This window comes from Hypanus sabinus, unplaced genomic scaffold (genome assembly GCF_030144855.1).
Source record: "Hypanus sabinus isolate sHypSab1 unplaced genomic scaffold, sHypSab1.hap1 scaffold_1800, whole genome shotgun sequence".
NCBI classification, from domain to species: Eukaryota; Metazoa; Chordata; class Chondrichthyes; order Myliobatiformes; family Dasyatidae; genus Hypanus; species Hypanus sabinus.
The window spans coordinates 20001-37197 of NW_026779888.1; the positions used below are offsets into that span (position 1 = coordinate 20001).

Below are 17197 nucleotides of genomic sequence, written 5' to 3' on the forward strand. Positions count from 1 at the left end.
AGCAGTGGGAGGGGCCACCGCTGATTGACGCTTCGCTCCCTTGGCCCGTAAATAAATAAAGAGTGAACAGTTTTGGGGGGGGGGGAGAAGCTGAAAGTCGGCCGCGTCAGGATTACGGTGGGGTAAAGGCGGGACGGCAGAGGCACGGGAGAGGAGTCGGCCAGAATTGATTGAAAGGGGACACCAGCAGGGACGACGGCGGAGCGTCCCCTCCTCTTCCTGGAGAGTCACAAGGAGAAGACGAGGGGGCAGAGGGGAGAGGGGAGGGGCAATTCGGAAGGTGCAGGGCCGATAGGTCCCAAAAATATTCCAATGGGAGGATGACGCAACTTTGGCTGACAAGGGGAAAACAAAACATAAAAGAGAAAGAGAGGGTATATATTTGAGCAACTCTGTTGGCAGCAACTTGGGGAATTTTTTTTTTAAACCGACAGAGGCACAATGCACCACCACACCCTTTCTGAAATCCATTTGCCACTCCACAGCATATTCCCTAACTGATCAAGAATTACGCACCCCCCCCCATAATATGTGGTAACCTTCCTCTCCAAGTTAGGCCAGCAGGGACAGGACGGGCCAAGTGGCCTGTTTCCCTGCTGTAGGAATAGATTCACGGGCGTTGATGGCCAGCCGGGTAGAGACTGGACGGGCCGAGCGGCCTTTCCCCACCGCGGGGGGTGCGGCGGATGTGAATAACCGGCCGGGTGGAGGTGAGCACGGACCGCAGGAACTCTGGCAGTCCCCTGTGCTCGGGCGTCGGCGGGGGCTAGCAGGAGAGGCGATGGGCTGAAAGGCTCGGTTCGATCCGATCAGGCAGGACGGTACAGCGCACGGATTCCGTACTGTCCCAGCTGCTGACGCGTGTAATTAGGAGCCCGACTAAACTATTCCCCTCGGCCCAGCCAGCATCGGCGTTCCTCCCAACGTCCCTTTTCCACATCCAAGAGCCCCTGTTACAACTCCATCGTATCGGCCTCAACCACCATTCACAACACCTACCTCCTGCCGTGTGGGAAAAAAACAACTTGCCCCATTACCTCCTTTGGACTTAAACCCACTCGCCTCAAACGCCCGGCTTGCATTTCCAGCCACTGCAGATTGTCTTGTGCTCGTGCCTCTTTACTTGTCTATAATTTCTTTCATATATTCTTGTCAGTGCCTGCAGGAAGCTGAATCCCACAGGGACACTTACGTATTCCGATAACGAATTTACTTGGACCGACCCCATTGCCTCCCATCGCCCGCCGGCCCTTTCCTCACCGCCCCTTCCCTCTCCTCTCTGGACTGTCAACAGTGAGGTGGCCTACAGGGAAGGGGGGGGGGGGTCATCTCTCTGACACAGCGGTGTCAAGAAAACAACCTCTCCTTCAAATGTTGTAAAAGCAAAGGAGCTGGTTGTGGATGACAGGAGAAATGGAGAGAGGCTAGCCCCGCTAGACATCAATGGATCTGGGGTTGAGAGGGTGAACAGCTCTAAGTTCCTCGGCATAAACATCACCGAGGATCTCACGTGGTCTGTACATACCAGCTGTGGGGTGAAAAAGGCACAACAGCACCTCTTTCACCTCAGACGGTTGAGGAAGTTTGGTTTGGGCCCCCAAATCCTAGGAACTTTCTACAGGGGCACAATTGAGAGCATCCTGACTGGCTGCATCACTGCCTGGTATGGGAACTGTACTTCCCACAATCGCAGGACTCTGCAGAGAGTGGTGTGGACAGCCCAGCGCATCTGTAGATGTGAACTTCCCACTATTCAGGACATTTACAGTGACAGGGGTGTAAAAAGTCAGCAGAGGGGGGGCATGTCCTGACAGGTATATGTAGTTCACCACGGTGGACAGCCCAGTGCATCTGTAGATGTGAACTTCCCAATATTCAGGACATTTACAGTGACAGGTGTGTAAAAAGCGGTACCGGGAAGCGGTACCGCAGCATCAAAGCCAGGACCAACAGGCTCCGGGACAGCTTCTTCCACCAGGCCGTCAGACTGATTAATTCACACTGATACAACTGTATTTCTGTGTTATATTGACGTCCTGGTGTACATACTATTTATTACAAATTACTATAAATTGCACATTGCCCCTTCAGACAGAGATGTAACGTAATGGTTTTTACTCCTGTGTGTGAAGAGTGCAAGTCCGAGGAGGCTTTTAATTGTTTTTAGGCAAGCTGCCACGCAAAGTGCTCACGCACCCCCGGGCCTCAGTCCCTCGGCTGACAAGGGCACGTGTGTTCACCTGTCCACCCGATGAATTGAATTGCATAATCTTTATTGTCATTATACACAGGTACAATAAAACTCTGTTTGGCTTCCTCTCAGGCAGTTAAATAAAGCGGTAGATAAAAACAAGACAGTGATAGAAAAACAGTATTAGATAGATAAGTAGCAGAAAGTAAGTTGCGGCAGCACCGGAATGTCACAGTGCCGTTAGTGCGAGTATTTGAGTCCTTGTGCGTGTGCTCACAGTTTCCGTCATTGTTCTGCGGGAGTGGTGTGATGGAGGCCGCAGCTCTGGGGAAGCTCTGATTGTTCTGGATTTTAGTGTCCTGAACCTTTTGCTGGGCGGCAGCGGGTCAGACAGGGAGTGTTTCGGAGCGTTGTAGGGAGGATGTAGAAATCTACGATACTTTGCAGGCCCTTCGGCCCACAATGTTGTGCCGACCGCGTAACCTACTCCAGACACTGCCTAGAATTCTCCTACCACACCAGCCCTCTATTTTTCTAAGCTCCATGTACCTACCTAAGAATCTCTTAAAAGACCCCATCGTATCCGCCTCCACCACCGTCGCCGGCAGCCCATTCCACACACTCACCACTCTCTGTGTGAAAAACTTACCCCTTACATCTCCTCTGTACCTACTTCGAAGCACCTTACAACTATGCCCGCTCGTGTTAGCTATTTCGGTCCTGGGAAAAAGCCTCTGACAATCCACACGATCAATGCCTCTCATCACCCTGTACACCTCTATCAGGTCAGCTCCCATCCTCCGTCGCTCCAAGGAGAAAAGGCCGAGTTCACTCAACCTATTCTCGTAAAGCACGCTCCCCAATCCAGGCAAATCCCCTGCCCTCTCTCTGTAGTTTCCACATTCTTCCAGTAGTGAGGCGACCAGAACTGAGCACAGTACTCCGAGTGGGGTCTGACTAGGGTGTTATATAGCTGTAACATTACCTCACCACCGTGGACTTGAAACCCAAGGTGCCTCTATGCACTAAGTGCTTTCATCACGGCCAGGTGCGGAAAAAGAAAAGCCCCCAGGAAGCAGAAAAGCCCACAAACAAATTAGCAGGCACGACACAGCCCGCCGCAGGGCAAAGCCCACCCCGGCAGCGAGCGCATTTAAAAGGAGCGGCGCCGCAACGAAGCGACCCCCATCACCGGGGACCCTCGCCCCTAGGTCCCACGCCACCAGGTTCCGGAACAGTTATTACCCCTCCACCGTCAGAATCGGGAACCAGCGTGGTTAACTTCGCTCCGGCTCCACGGGCGAGCGCCATCAGGGGCAGGAAGGGACAAAGGGGCTGGCTGAAAAGCTCGGCGGTAGCGGGCTAGGAGGGCTGGGACAGGCTGAACGGTCCACTTCCGCGTTGACAGAGACCTGACGCGGGCCGAGGGATCCTCCCGCAGAGGGCGGCCCCGCCCACAAGGGTAGGGGTGGTTCCCCGCGCAGCACTGCGCATGCCCCGGGACGGCCTCCCTCCCCGCCGCGCACGCGTACCCCCGGCGGCGCCGGCAACGCGGGGGGAAACGACCGCCCAGCTGACGGCAACGCGCAGTCGCAGCTGCGGAGACGGAAGCCGAGGGAGGAGTGGGGAAGAGCGGCGGCGGCCGGCGCAGGCGCGTTGCGGGGAGCGCCGGCGTCGCGCATGCTCAGAGCGCTGACGGCGGAGGCCCCCGAGCTATGGCGCCGATGAGTTAGTGGCGGCCCCGAGGAAAGGGCGAAGACAGGCGGCGGAGGAGATATGTCCCGGGCGGAGCGGGCTCCGGGAGGGGAGGCGAGTGAGAGGCGTGGGGGGGTCCGGCCGCGGACTGCAGGGGTTCCGGGCGGGGAGACCCGGGCGAAGGAGCGACCCCGGGAGAGGGGGGAGACCCGGGGAGAGGGGGGAGACCCGGGGAGAGGAGGGAGACCCGGGAGAGGGAGGAGATCCGGGAGAGGGAGGGGAACAGTGGAGTGAGAGAGACCCAGGGAGAGGGGGGAGACCCGGGGAGAGGAGGGAGACCCGGGAGAGGGAGGAGATCCGGGAGAGGGAGGGGAACAGTGGAGTGAGAGAGACCCAGGGAGAGGGGGGAGACCCGGGGAGAGGAGGGAGACCCGGGGAGAGGGGGGAGACCCAGGGAGAGGGAGGGGAACCGTGGAGTGAGAGAGACCCAGGGAGAGGGAGGAGACTCGGGCGAAGGAGGGGAACCGTGGAGTGAGAGAGACCAGGGAGAGGGAGGGGAACCATGGAGTGAGAGAGACCCGGGAGAGGGAGGGGAACCATGGAGTGAGAGAGACCCAGGAGAGGGGGGAGACCCGGGGAGAGGGAGGGGAACCGTGGAGTGAGAGAGACCCAGGGAGAGGGGGGAGATCCGGGAGAGGGAGGGGAACCGTGGAGTGAGAGAGACCCGGGAGAGGGAGGGGAACCGTGAAGTGAGAGAGACCCGGGAGAGGGAGGGGAACCATGGAGTGAGAGAGACCCAGGAGAGGGGGGAGACCCGGGAGAGGGAGGGGAACCGTGGAGTGAGAGAGCGGACACCCTGGAAGAGGAGGGAGATGTGACCGATGGAGGGGAACCGTGGAGTGAGAGAGACCAGGGAGAGGGGGGAGACCCGGGAGAGGGAGGAGAACCGTGGAGTGAGAGAGACCCAGGGAGAGGGGGGGGGAACCGTGGAGTGAGAGAGACCCGGGGAGAGGAGGGAGATCCGGCCGAGTGGGGGGGATCCGTGGACTGAGAGAGACCCAGGAGAGGCAGGGGAACCGTGGAGTGAGAGAGACCCAGAGAGAGGAGGGAGATCTGGCCGAGGGGGGGGGGGGGAACCGTGGAGTGAGAGAGACCCAGGGAGAGGGGGGAGACCTGGGGTGAGGGAGGGGAACCGTGGAGTGAGAAAGACCCAGGAGAGGGGGGAGACCCGGGGAGAGGGAGGGGAACCGTGGAGTGAGAGAGACCCAAGAGAGGGGGGAGACCCGGGGAGAAGGAGGGGAACCGTGGAGTGAGAGAGACCCAGGAGAGGGGGGAGACCCGGGGAGAGGGAGGGGAACCATGGAGTGAGAGAGACCCAGGGAGAGGGAGGGGAACCGTGGAGTGAGAGAGACCCGGGGAGAGGGGGGAGACCCGGGAGAGGGAGGGGAACCGTGGAGGGAGGAGACACGGGAGAGTGGGGAGACCCGGGGAGAGGGAGGGGAACCGTGGAGTGAGAGAGACCCAGGGGAGAGGGGGAGGGGAACCGTGGAGTGAGAGAGACCCGGGGAGAGGGGGGAGACCCGGGAGAGGGAGGAGACCCGGGAGAGTGGGGAGACCCGGGGAGAGGGAGGGGAACCGTGGAGTGAGAGAGACCCAGGGAGAGGGGGTAGACACGGGAGAGGGAGGGGAACCGTGGAGTGAGAGAGCGGACACCCTGGAAGAGGAGGGGGATCTGACCGAGGGAGGGGAACCGTGGAGTGAGAGAGACCCAGGGAGAGGGGGGAGACCCGGGGAGAGGGAGGGGAACCGTGGAGTGAGAGAGACCCAGGGAGAGAGGGGAGACCCGGGAGAGGGAGGGGAACCGTGGAGTGAGAGAGACCCAGGGAGAGGGGGGAGACCCGGGAGAGGGAGGGGAACTGTGGAGTGAGAGAGACCCAGGGAGAGAGGGGAGACCCGGGAGAGGGAGGGGAACCGTGGAGTGAGAGAGACCCAGGGAGAGCGGGGAGACCCGGGGAGAGGGAGGGGAACCATGGAGTGACAGAGACCCAGGGAGAGGGGGGAGACCCGGGAGAGGGAGGGGAACCGTGGAGTGAGAGAGCGGACACCCTGGAAGAGGAGGGAGATCTGACCGAGGGAGGGGAACCGTGGAGTGAGAGAGACCCAGGGAGAGGGGGGAGACCCGGGAGAGGGAGGGGAACCGTGGAGTGAGAGAGACCCAGGGAGAGGGGGGAGACTCGGGCGAGTGAGCGGACACCCGGGAAGAGGAGAGAGATCGGCTGAGGGAGGGGAACCGTGGAGTGAGAGAGACCCAGGGAGAGGGAGGAGACCCGGGAGAGGGAGGGGAACCGTGGAGTGACAGAGACCCAGGGAGAGGGGGGAGACCCGGGAGAGGGAGGGGAACCGTGGAGTGAGAGAGCGGACACCCTGGAAGAGGAGGGAGGTCTGACCGAGGGAGGGGAACCGTGCAGTGAGAGAGACCCAGGGAGAGGGGGGAGACCCGGGAGAGGGAGGGGAACCGTGGAGTGAGAGAGACCCAGGGAGAGGGGGGAGACTCGGGCGAGTGAGCGGACACCCGGGAAGAGGAGAGAGATCGGCTGAGGGAGGGGAACCGTGGAGTGAGAGAGACCCAGGGAGAGGGAGGAGACCCGGGAGAGGGAGGGGAACCGTGGAGTGAGAGAGACCCAGGGAGAGGGGGGAGACCCGGGAGAGGGAGGGGAACCGTGGAGAGAGAGAGACCCAGGGAGAGGGACGGGAACCGTGGAGTGAGAGAGACCCAGGGAGAGGGAGGAGACCCGGGAGAGGGAGGGGAACCGTGGAGTGAGAGAGACCCAGGGAGAGGGAGGAGACCTGGGAGAGGGGGGAGACCTGGGCAAGGGAGGGAGACCCGGGGAGAGGGGGAAGACCCGGGCGAGGGAGGGAGACCCGGGGAGAGGGGGGAGGCCCGGGCGAGGGAGGGAGACCCGGGGAGAGGGGGGAGACCCGGGCGAGGGAGCGGAACCCTGGAGTGAGGGAGACCCGGGAGGGGGGGTGGTGGGAGACCCGGGTGAGGAAGGGGAACCGTGGAGTGAGAGAGACCCAGGGAGAGGGGGGAGACCCGGGGAGAGGGAGGGGAACCGTGGAGTGAGAGAAACCCGGGAGAGGGGGAGACCCGGGGAGAGGGGGAAGACCCGGGCGAGGGAGGGAGACCCGGGCGAGGGAGCGTACACCTGGGAAGAGGAGGGAGATCGGCTGAGGGAGTGGAACCGTGGAGTGAGAGAGACCCAGGGAAAGGGGGGAGACCCGGGAGAGGGAGGGGAACCGTGGAGTGAGAGAGACCCAGGGAGAGGGAGGGCAACCGTGGAGTGAGAGAGACCCAGGGAGAGGGGGGAGACCCGGGGAGAGGGAGGGGAACCGTGGAGTGAGAGAGACCCAGGGAGAGGGAGGAGACCCGGGAGAGGGAGGGGAACCGTGGAGTGAGAGAGACCCAGGGAGAGGGGGGAGACCCGGGGAGAGGAAGGGGAATCGTGGAGAGACCCAGGGAGAGGGGGGAGACCCGGGGAGAGGGAGGGGAACCGTGGAGTGAGAGAGACCTAGGGAGAGGGGGGAGACCCGGGAGAGGGAGGGGAACCGTGGAGTGAGAGAGACCCAGGGAGAGGGGGGAGACCTGGGGAGAGGAAGGGGAATCGTGGAGAGACCCAGGGAGAGGGGGGAGACCCGGGGAGAGGGAGGGGAACCGTGGAGTGAGAGAGACCCAGGGAGAGGGGGGAGACCCGGGGAGAGGGAGGGGAACCATGGAGTGACAGAGACCCAGGGAGAGGGAGGAGACCCGGGAGAGGGAGGGGAACCGTGGAGTGAGAGAGACCCAGGGAGAGGGGGGAGACCCGGGGAGAGGAAGGGGAATCGTGGAGAGACCCAGGGAGAGGGGGGAGACCCGGGGAGAGGGAGGGGAACCGTGGAGTGAGAGAGACCCAGGGAGAGGGGGGAGACCCGGGAGAGGGAGGGGAACCGTGGAGTGAGAGAGACCCAGGGAGAGGGGGGAGACCTGGGGAGAGGAAGGGGAATCGTGGAGAGACCCAGGGAGAGGGGGGAGACCCGGGGAGAGGGAGGGGAACCGTGGAGTGAGAGAGACCCAGGGAGAGGGGGGAGACCCGGGGAGAGGGAGGGGAACCGTGGAGTGAGAGAGACCCAGGGAGAGCGGGGAGACCCGGGGAGAGGGAGGGGAACCATGGAGTGACAGAGACCCAGGGAGAGGGGGGAGACCCGGGAGAGGGAGGGGAACCATGGAGTGAGAGAGCGGACACCCTGGAAGAGGAGGGAGATCTGACCGAGGGAGGGGAACCGTGGAGTGAGAGAGACCTAGGGAGAGGGGGGAGACCCGGGGAGAGGGAGGGGAACCGTGGAGTGAGAGAGACCTAGGGAGAGGGGGGAGACCCGGGGAGAGGGAGGGGAACCGTGGAGTGAGAGAGACCCAGGGAGAGGGGGGAGACCCGGGGAGAGGGAGGGGAACCGTGGAGTGAGAGAGACCTAGGGAGAGGGGGGAGACCCGGGGAGAGGGAGGGGAACCGTGGAGTGAGAGAGACCTAGGGAGAGGGGGGAGACCCGGGAGAGGGAGGGGAACCATGGAGTGAGAGAGACCCAGGGAGAGGGGGGAGACCCGGGAGAGGGAGGAGACCCGGGAGAGGGAGGGGAACCGTGGAGTGAGAGAGACCCAGGGAGAGGGGGGAGACCCGGGAGGGGAACCATGGAGTGAGAGAGACCCAGGGAGAGGGGGGAGACCCGGGGAGAGGGAGGGGAACCGTGGAGTGAGAGAGACCCAGGGAGAGGTGGGAGACCCGGGAGAGGGAGGGGAACGGTGGAGTGAGAGAGACCCAGGGAGAGGTGGGAGACCCGGGAGAGGGAGGAGACCCGGGAGATGGAGGGGAACCGTGGAGTGAGAGAGACCCAGGGAGAGGGGGGAGACCCGGGCGAGGCAGCGGACACCCGGGAAGAGGAGGGAGATCGGCTGAGGGAGGGGAACCGTGGAGTGAGAGAGACCCAGGGAGAGGGGGGAGACCCAGGAGAGGGAGGGGAACCGTGGAGAGGAAGGGGAACCGTGGAATGAGAGAGACCCAGGGAGAGGGGGGAGATCGGCTGAGGGAGGGGAACCGTGGAGTGAGAGAGACCCGGGGAGAGGGGGGAGACCCGGGAGAGGGAGGGGAACCGTGGAGTGAGAGAGACCCAGGGAGAGGGGGGAGACCCGGGAGAGGGAGGGGAACCGTAGAGTGAGAGAGACCCAGGGAGAGGGGGGAGACCCGGGCGAGGGAGGGAGACCCGGGGAGAGGGGGGAGGCCCGGGCGAGGGAGGGAGACCCGGGGAGAGGGGGGAGACCCGGGCGAGGGAGGGGAACCCTGGAGTGAGGGAGACCCGGGAGGGGGGGGGTGGGGGGAGACCCGGGCGAGGAAGGGGAACCGTGGAGTGAGAGAGACCCAGGGAGAGGGGGGAGACCCGGGGAGAGGGAGGGGAACCGTGGAGTGAGAGAGACGTAGGGAGAGGGTGGAGACCCGGGAGAGGGAGGGAGACCCGGGGAGAGGGGGGAGACCCGGGGGGAGACCCGGGCGAGGGAGGGGAACCCTGGAGTGCGGGAGCCGGGAGGGGGGGTGGGGGAAGACCCGGGCGAGGTTTGGTCATGCGAGGGAGAGGAGATGGAGGAGGGTAAGGGTTGAGCAGACAGGGGCTTCCCAGTGGAGAAGTGTGGGGGAAGTTGTCTGGGAAAGGTGGGACCCAGTGAGACTCCGCTGGGGTGCGGGGGAGACGGGGTCCAGCCGGGAACGTTGGGGTGAGGTGGTCCGGTTGGGGAGGGGGATTTGGCAGGGGGTGTGCGCTCCCAGGTTGGCTTGGAAGGGAGCGGGTCCACAATGTGAGGAGGGGGAGAGGGGAGTGGAGGGGCCTGGGGTGGAGGTAGACAGGTGTACTGAAAGGGGAGCTTCTCCAGGCCCTCAGTGGGATGGGGAGTCCAGGGTGACGGGGAGGGTGCGGGAGAGTGGGAGAGCAGAATAGCCAGACTCTGCTGCTGTGCCTTCTGGGTGGCACGTGGAGGATTGTGGCCGGGTCAGAGCTGGAAGGGAGGGGGTGGTGCATGAGCGAGGGAGGGGTTGGAAGGGTGGAAGAGAGATCACCGTGGGGTGAGGGTAAAAAAAGAGAGTATTAACCGAGAGGAGGAGGGGAGGGGTGGCCTGGGCTTGGGGCAAAGAGAAAGAAATGAAGGGACGGACGGACGGACACGGAGTGGTGGTGGGGGGGGGGGTGTTGGGGACTGAGCGCTGACCCTGCGCGTCTCTCCGTCCCGCAGTGCCTCGAGGAGGAGGAGGACGAGGCCCTGCAGGAGGAGGACCATGACATCGACCAGTTCAACGAGGACACGTTTGGGGCCGGGGCGGTAGGTGAGTCGTCCTCCTCACTGCTGGTCGGAGACCCTGCGGCGCCCCCCCCAGTGGGAGGGGGCAGGAAGGGTGAGGGCGGGGAGAGGAGGGGGTGCCGTTGGGGGAGGTGATGTCTAAGGAGGGGAAGGAGTGGGTGTGGCCAAAGTAGGAGGGGCAGGAGGAAGAGGAGTGTCGGGGGAGGGGTTTGTCATCAGTGGAGGGGGAGCAGGAGAGGGGTCAGGGGTGGTGTTGGGGAGGAGGGGGTGAGGTCGACATAGGAGGGGGAGGGGCGACGGGGATGAGGGAGAGTGGGTGTGAGAGGAGACTGTTGGATGAGGGAGGAGGATGAGGGAGCGTCGGGGAGGAGGAGACGGAAGCGGGGGAGGGAGAGTGGGTTTCAGATCGGAGAGGAGGGAGCGTCGGGGAGGAGGAGACGGAAGCGGGGGAGGGAGAGTGGGTTTCAGATCGGAGAGGAGGGAGCGTCGGGGAGGAGGAGACGGAAGCGGGGGAGGGAGAGTGGGTTTCAGATCGGAGAGGAGGGAGCGTCGGGGTGGAGGAGACGGAAGCGGAGGAGGGAGAGTGGGTTTCAGATCGGAGAGGAGGGAGCGTCGGGGTGGAGGAGACGGAAGCGGAGGAGGGAGAGTGGGTTTCAGATCGGAGAGGAGGGAGCGTCGGGTAGGAGGAGACGGAAGCGGAGGAGGGAGAGTGGGTTTCAGACCGGAGAGGAGGGAGTGTCGGGGAGGAGGAGACGGAAGCGGAGGAGGGAGAGTGGGTTTCAGATCGGAGAGGAGGGAGCGTCGGGGAGGAGGAGAGGGAAGCGGAGGAGGGAGAGTGGGTTTCAGACCGGAGAGGAGGGAGTGTCGGGGAGGAGGAGACGGAAGCGGAGGAGTGAGAGTGGGTTTCAGACCGGAGGGGAGGGAGTGTCGGGGAGGAGGAGACGGAAGCGGAGGAGGGAGAGTGGGTTTCAGATCGGAGAGGAGGGAGCGTCGGGGTGGAGGAGACGGAAGCGTAGGAGGGAGAGTGGGTTTCAGATCGGAGAGGAGGGAGCGTCGGGGTGGAGGAGAGGGAAGCGGAGGAGGGAGAGTGGGTTTCAGACCGGAGAGGAGGGAGCGTCGGGGTGGAGGAGACGGAAGCGGAGGAGGGAGAGTGGGTTTCAGATCGGAGAGGAGGGAGCGTCGGGTAGGAGGAGACGGAAGCGGAGGAGGGAGAGTGGGTTTCAGACCGGAGAGGAGGGAGTGTCGGGGAGGAGGAGACGGAAGCGGAGGAGGGAGAGTGGGTTTCAGACCGGAGGGGAGGGAGCGTCGGGGAGGAGGAGACGGAAGCGGAGGAGGGAGAGTGGGTTTCAGATCGGAGAGGAGGGAGCGTCGGGGTGGAGGAGACGGAAGCGTAGGAGGGAGAGTGGGTTTCAGATCGGAGAGGAGGGAGCGTCGGGGTGGAGGAGAGGGAAGCGGAGGAGGGAGAGTGGGTTTCAGACCGGAGAGGAGGGAGCGTCGGGGTGGAGGAGACGGAAGCGGAGGAGGGAGAGTGGGTTTCAGATCGGAGAGGAGGGAGCGTCGGGTAGGAGGAGACGGAAGCGGAGGAGGGAGAGTGGGTTTCAGACCGGAGAGGAGGGAGTGTCGGGGAGGAGGAGACGGAAGCGGAGGAGGGAGAGTGGGTTTCAGATCGGAGAGGAGGGAGCGTCGGGGAGGAGGAGAGGGAAGCGGAGGAGGGAGAGTGGGTTTCAGACCGGAGAGGAGGGAGTGTCGGGGAGGAGGAGACGGAAGCGGAGGAGTGAGAGTGGGTTTCAGACCGGAGGGGAGGGAGCGTCGGGGAGGAGGAGACGGAAGCGGAGGAGGGAGAGTGGGTTTCAGATCGGAGAGGAGGGAGCGTCGGGTTGGAGGAGACGGAAGCGTAGGAGGGAGAGTGGGTTTCAGATCGGAGAGGAGGGAGCGTCGGGGTGGAGGAGAGGGAAGCGGAGGAGGGAGAGTGGGTTTCAGACCGGAGAGGAGGGAGTGTCGGGGAGGAGGAGAGGGAAGCGGAGGAGGGAGAGTGGGTTTCAGATCGGAGAGGAGGGAGTGTCGGGGAGGAGGAGACGGAAGCGGAGGAGGGAGAGTGGGTTTCAGACCGGAGAGGAGGGAGCGTCGGGGAGGAGGAGACGGAAGCGGAGGAGGGAGAGTGGGTTTCAGACCGGAGAGGAGGGAGCGTCGGGGAGGAGGAGACGGAAGCGGAGGAGGGAGAGTGGGTTTCAGATCGGAGAGGGGGGAGTGTCGGGGAGGAGGAGACGGAAGCGGAGGAGGGAGAGTGGGTTTCAGACCGGAGAGGAGGGAGCGTCGGGGAGGAGGAGACGGAAGCGGAGGAGGGAGAGTGGGTTTCAGATCGGAGAGGGGGGAGTGTCGGGGAGGAGGAGACGGAAGTGGAGGAGGGAGAGTGGGTTTCAGACCGGAGAGGAGGGAGCGTCGGGGAGGAGGAGACGGAAGCGGAGGAGGGAGAGTGGATTTCAGACCGGAGAGGAGGGAGTGTCGGGGAGGAGGAGACGGAAGCGGAGGAGGGAGAGTGGATTTCAGACCGGAGAGGAGGGAGTGTCGGGGAGGAGGAGACGGAAGCGGAGGAGGGAGAGTGGGTTTCAGATCGGAGAGGAGGGAGTTTCGGGGAGGAGGAGACGGAAGCGGAGGAGGGAGAGTGGGTTTCAGACCGGAGAGGAGGGAGTGTCGGGGAGGAGGAGACGGAAGCGGAGGAGGGAGAGTGGATTTCAGACCGGAGAGGAGGGAGTGTCGGGGAGGAGGAGACGGAAGCGGAGGAGGGAGAGTGGGTTTCAGATCGGAGAGGAGGGAGTTTCGGGGAGGAGGAGACGGAACCGGAGGAGGGAGAGTGGGTTTCAGATCGGGAAGGGGGAGAGAGTGTTGGGATGAAGTCATTGGAAGTGGGGTGAGAGAGAGTGAGTGTCGGGAGGTACGAGCTGTGAGAAGAGGAGGACAGGGAGGGAGGGTGGAGGAGGATTTGGGCAGTGGTTGGGGGCGGACCGGGTGCGGTAGGGAGGGAGATTGAGGGGAGGATGAGGTCGGAGCCTGGGGCTGAGATCGAGGCGTTGAGCTGAGAGACGGACGAGGGTCAGGGACGTGACAAGCAGGGTGGGTGGTGCGATGAGGGTAGAGGGCATTTTCGGGTTAGCCGTCGCCCGCTCCGGTCTTTCCCCTTTCGCCTCCAGCTTCCGCTTTCCAAGCCTGCGGCCCCCTCGCCCGCTGGAACGTCGGCCGCCGTCCGCACCTCCAGCGGGTTCGCGAGTTCCCCCCCCCCCCCCCCTCGCCGCCCCATTCCCTCCGGCGCCCCCCTCCCCGGGAGCCTTCTCTCCGGCCGGAGGTGGTCCTTCGTCTGACCTCCCAGTCCTCCGTTCTCCGTCCCAGACCCCCTCTGCCGAACCCGCACCTCACTCACACTGGTCCCGCTCGGACCCTGCGCCGCGACGCGGTCCGCGGTGACGTCAGAGGGGCTGTTGTGAGAGTGATGTTCTGGGGGGGGCGGGGGGTCATTCAGGGAGCCCCTCTGCTGGGCGGGGTGATCCCGAGCCGAGGGTGACCGACTGACCAACCTCTCCCCTCCCCCCGGCAGAGGACTGGGAGGAGCAGACGGATGGCCTGGGCGAGGAGGGGGCCCGGGACCCCGGCGACGACCTGCTGGGGGCCAGCGACCTGGCGGAGAGCATCAGCCGGCTGGTGGTGGAGAGCGAGCTGGAGGATCCCGCCATCATGGGGGCCGTGCCCTGCAACGCCGTGGAGCGGGTGAGGAAACAGACCCCCCCCTCCCCGATCCCTGCCCTCCCGACTCTCAAAAAAAAAGTCCTCCTCCCTGCCTGTCCTGCGCTTGCGCTTTTCGTTGCCCCCCCCCCCCCCCCGCGCGACTCTCCTTGACGGCCGATCTCTCGTTGGTCCTGTTGCGCTTGTCTTTCCGTACATTAACGGAACTTGCCCGTGAGGGAATGGGTCCCGCGGCGCCCCTCGTACAATCTCTTCTCCCTCCTGCCGTCTGGGAAAAGTCTCCGAAGCATTCGGGCTCTCACGACCAGACTGTGTAACAGTTTCTTCCCCCAAGCCATCAGACTCCTCAATCCCCAGAGCCTGGACTGACACCAACTTACTGTCCTCTACTGTGCCTGTTGTCTTGTCTATTATTTATTGTAACGCCTGCACTGTTTTGTGCACTTTATGCAGTCCTGGGTAGGTCTGTCGTCTGGTGTAGTTTTGTCTCTGTGTTGTTTTTTACGTAGTTCAGTCTGGTTTTTGTACTGTGTCATGTAACACCACTGTCCTGAAAAACGTTGTCTCGTTTTTACGGTGTGCTGCAGTAGCAGTTATGGTGGAGATGACAATAACAGGTGACTTGACTTGTGCACCCTGAGCTGTGAAGAGGAGGCACAGTTCGTCCTGCTGACCAGCCGGAGAAAATCTACAGGGGCTGGAAATCCAAAGCGACAGGCACACACGCAGAATGCTGGAGGGAAAAGAGTGAACGGTCGACGTTTCGAGGCCGGGACCCTTCTTTCTTTATCAATCTTTCTATTAATTAAATAGGAGAGGACATATACAGTTGGCCCCTGTTTCTCGAATGTTTGCTTTCTGACAGCTCACTGTTACAAAAGACCCGCATCAGTACCCGTTTTCGCCAACCAAAGAGGACTTAAGTTTTTACGAGAAAAAGACGCCCGCTTTATATGTGTTGTTACCTATCCCGTAACTGGATCACTTACCAGCAAAGATAGAGAGGTCCGTTGAAGTCTGATGGCACTATTTTCAGAAGTTTTTTATTTATAAAGGGGCACAAAAGTAAGGTTAATGCAAACATTCAGATAATATACGTCGTCACTACTAAAGTGCGGGTATAGTAATAATCATCATTAAGACATCATTCTATCGTTTGTCTAGGGGATAATATATTGTCTGCTGGAAATATAAAAGTCACTCAGGAGTCTGCAGGCTTCAGCCTTTTGGGAATCGCTGGGTTTCACGTGTTGGAGAGAGAGAGATTGGTGAGAAAAGGAAAACTTGCCCGGGTCTTTATGAAGCAGATCCGTTGAATCAGGGGAGCGGGCTCCCCCGTTGTTAGTTAAAAGCGGTTTTCCGTGATTTCAGCCACAGATTCCAATCCCGGAATCTAACGCACGTGGCTTCCTTCAAAATGGCTTCCGGCTACGACGGGATCACTCTCGTGTTCTCTTGGTGCATCTGAAGGAGTTGTCCCCCTGAGACTCTCCTTTATACTTCCTCAAGGGGTCGCAGGTGTCAATCAGGTTGGGATGATGCAATCTCTCTCTCAACCAGCCCACCTTGCCCGAGGCCTTTACACGTGGTCTCCATGAGACAATGGTCAATGTCGCCTTATTTTGCATCCCGGTGGAACGCGGTATTCGGCACGTCTCTCTCTCTCTCCCATTTCCTGTGTCTCTTCCGCACGTCTCTCTCTCTCCACTTCCTGGGTCTACTGACCCCACCTCAACTCGTGCTCTTGTGATTCTCAGAAAGGAGGGGGCTGGGATCATAACAGTGTGTTTACCCCGAGAAAGACTACAGTGACCGTGAAGCCTCGTGCGGGCAGTTGTGTACGTGCCGATTTTTTTTCCCTCTCCAAATCGATTTTGGCTCGCTGTCTTCCTGATTCTGATACGTGAAACTACACCGTACGGACAATATTTCCACTTTATGTAGACCGTATATTTATCATATCACTCCTGCTTTTACTATATGTCTGTGTTATTTTAGGTTTTATGTCTTATTTGCTATGATCTGGTAGGCTATTTTTTGGGTCTGGGAACACTCAAAAATTTCTCCCATATAAATTAATGGTGATTGCTTCTTCGCTTTACGACATTTCGGCTTAAACGGTTTCATAGGAACGCCCTGCCTTCGGATAGCGGGGGAAACCTTTATATGTGTGTGTGTAGGTATATAAACGAGGAGAATTATCTTAAATATCTATATCAATAACAACTCATATAAAAGGTGGAATAAACATGATCAAGGTCAGACAGAGTGTAAATCTAACTACGCAATGAAGGCCGGGGCACCTTGTCAGGACTGCTGAAGGATTTCAGACCAAAACGTCGACTGTTTATTCTCCTGCAGAGGTGCTGCCCGGCCCGGCCTGGAACCTGGAACCTCGACTGCTGACTCACCTCCGTCGGCCTGCCGAGTCCCTCCGGCATTCTGTGTGTTTCTCCCGTCCCGCCGAAGGGTCTCGGGGCCCGAGGCGTCGACCGTTCACTCTCTCCCGCAGAAGCTGCAACGGCCTGCCGGGGTTCGTCCGGCTGTGGGGCAACGCCAGTGTCTCTTCCGGTGCGAGTTGACGCGGGCCTCGCTGTACCGAAAGGGGTGATTTGTTCAGGGGCAAACGGCGGCTGTTCCCGAGTCTGACGGGGGCGGGGGGGAGGGGTTTCTCCAGGATGGAGCGCAGGGATGGGGGGTGGGCAGGGCGGGAGTGACAGGGTGTCGTGGGTGCAGACGCAACCCAGCCCCTGGCACACCAGGCAAGATTTGATTCCAAGCCATCGGTTTGTCGACCAATACAGAACGTCTCTCTGGTGCTTCCCGCTCCCTCCCTCTTTTCCCAACCGTGCTTCCCCTCACCCTGCCCCCTCCCCCCACCCCACCCTCAGTCCACAACAGAGACCCGTATCAGAATCATATCATCACTCATATATCAATAATTTTTTTTTTGCTGTAGTACATAAGATCACTGCAGAACTGTGCAAAAGTCTTAGGCTCCCTGACTCTAGATATCAGAACACGAGAATGTTAGGCCCAACAACTTCCTTCTGCAGCTGTTCAGGGCCCTGGTGAGACCCAAATCTGGAGTATTGTGTTCAGTTTTGGTCTCCAAATTTGAGGAAGGACATTCTTGCTATTGAGGGAGTGCAGCGTAGGTTCACGAGGTTAATTCCCGGGATGGCGGGACTGTCATATGTTGA

At 61.4% G+C, this 17197-nt stretch overlaps 1 protein-coding gene across 1 annotated transcript in view; it reads left to right on the forward strand.

Annotated features, from left to right (window-relative positions):
- Positions 1 to 3832: 3832 nt before the first annotated feature.
- Positions 3833 to 17197, forward strand: part of LOC132387387 (protein PAT1 homolog 1-like) — a 39197-nt gene continuing 25832 nt past the window's right edge. The window contains exons 1-3 of the mRNA XM_059959761.1: positions 3833 to 4000; positions 10194 to 10284; positions 13849 to 14018. Coding sequence (XP_059815744.1) covers positions 3968 to 4000; positions 10194 to 10284; positions 13849 to 14018 — 294 coding nt within the window. The 5' untranslated portion in view covers positions 3833 to 3967. The remainder of the gene's footprint in view (positions 4001 to 10193; positions 10285 to 13848; positions 14019 to 17197) is intronic.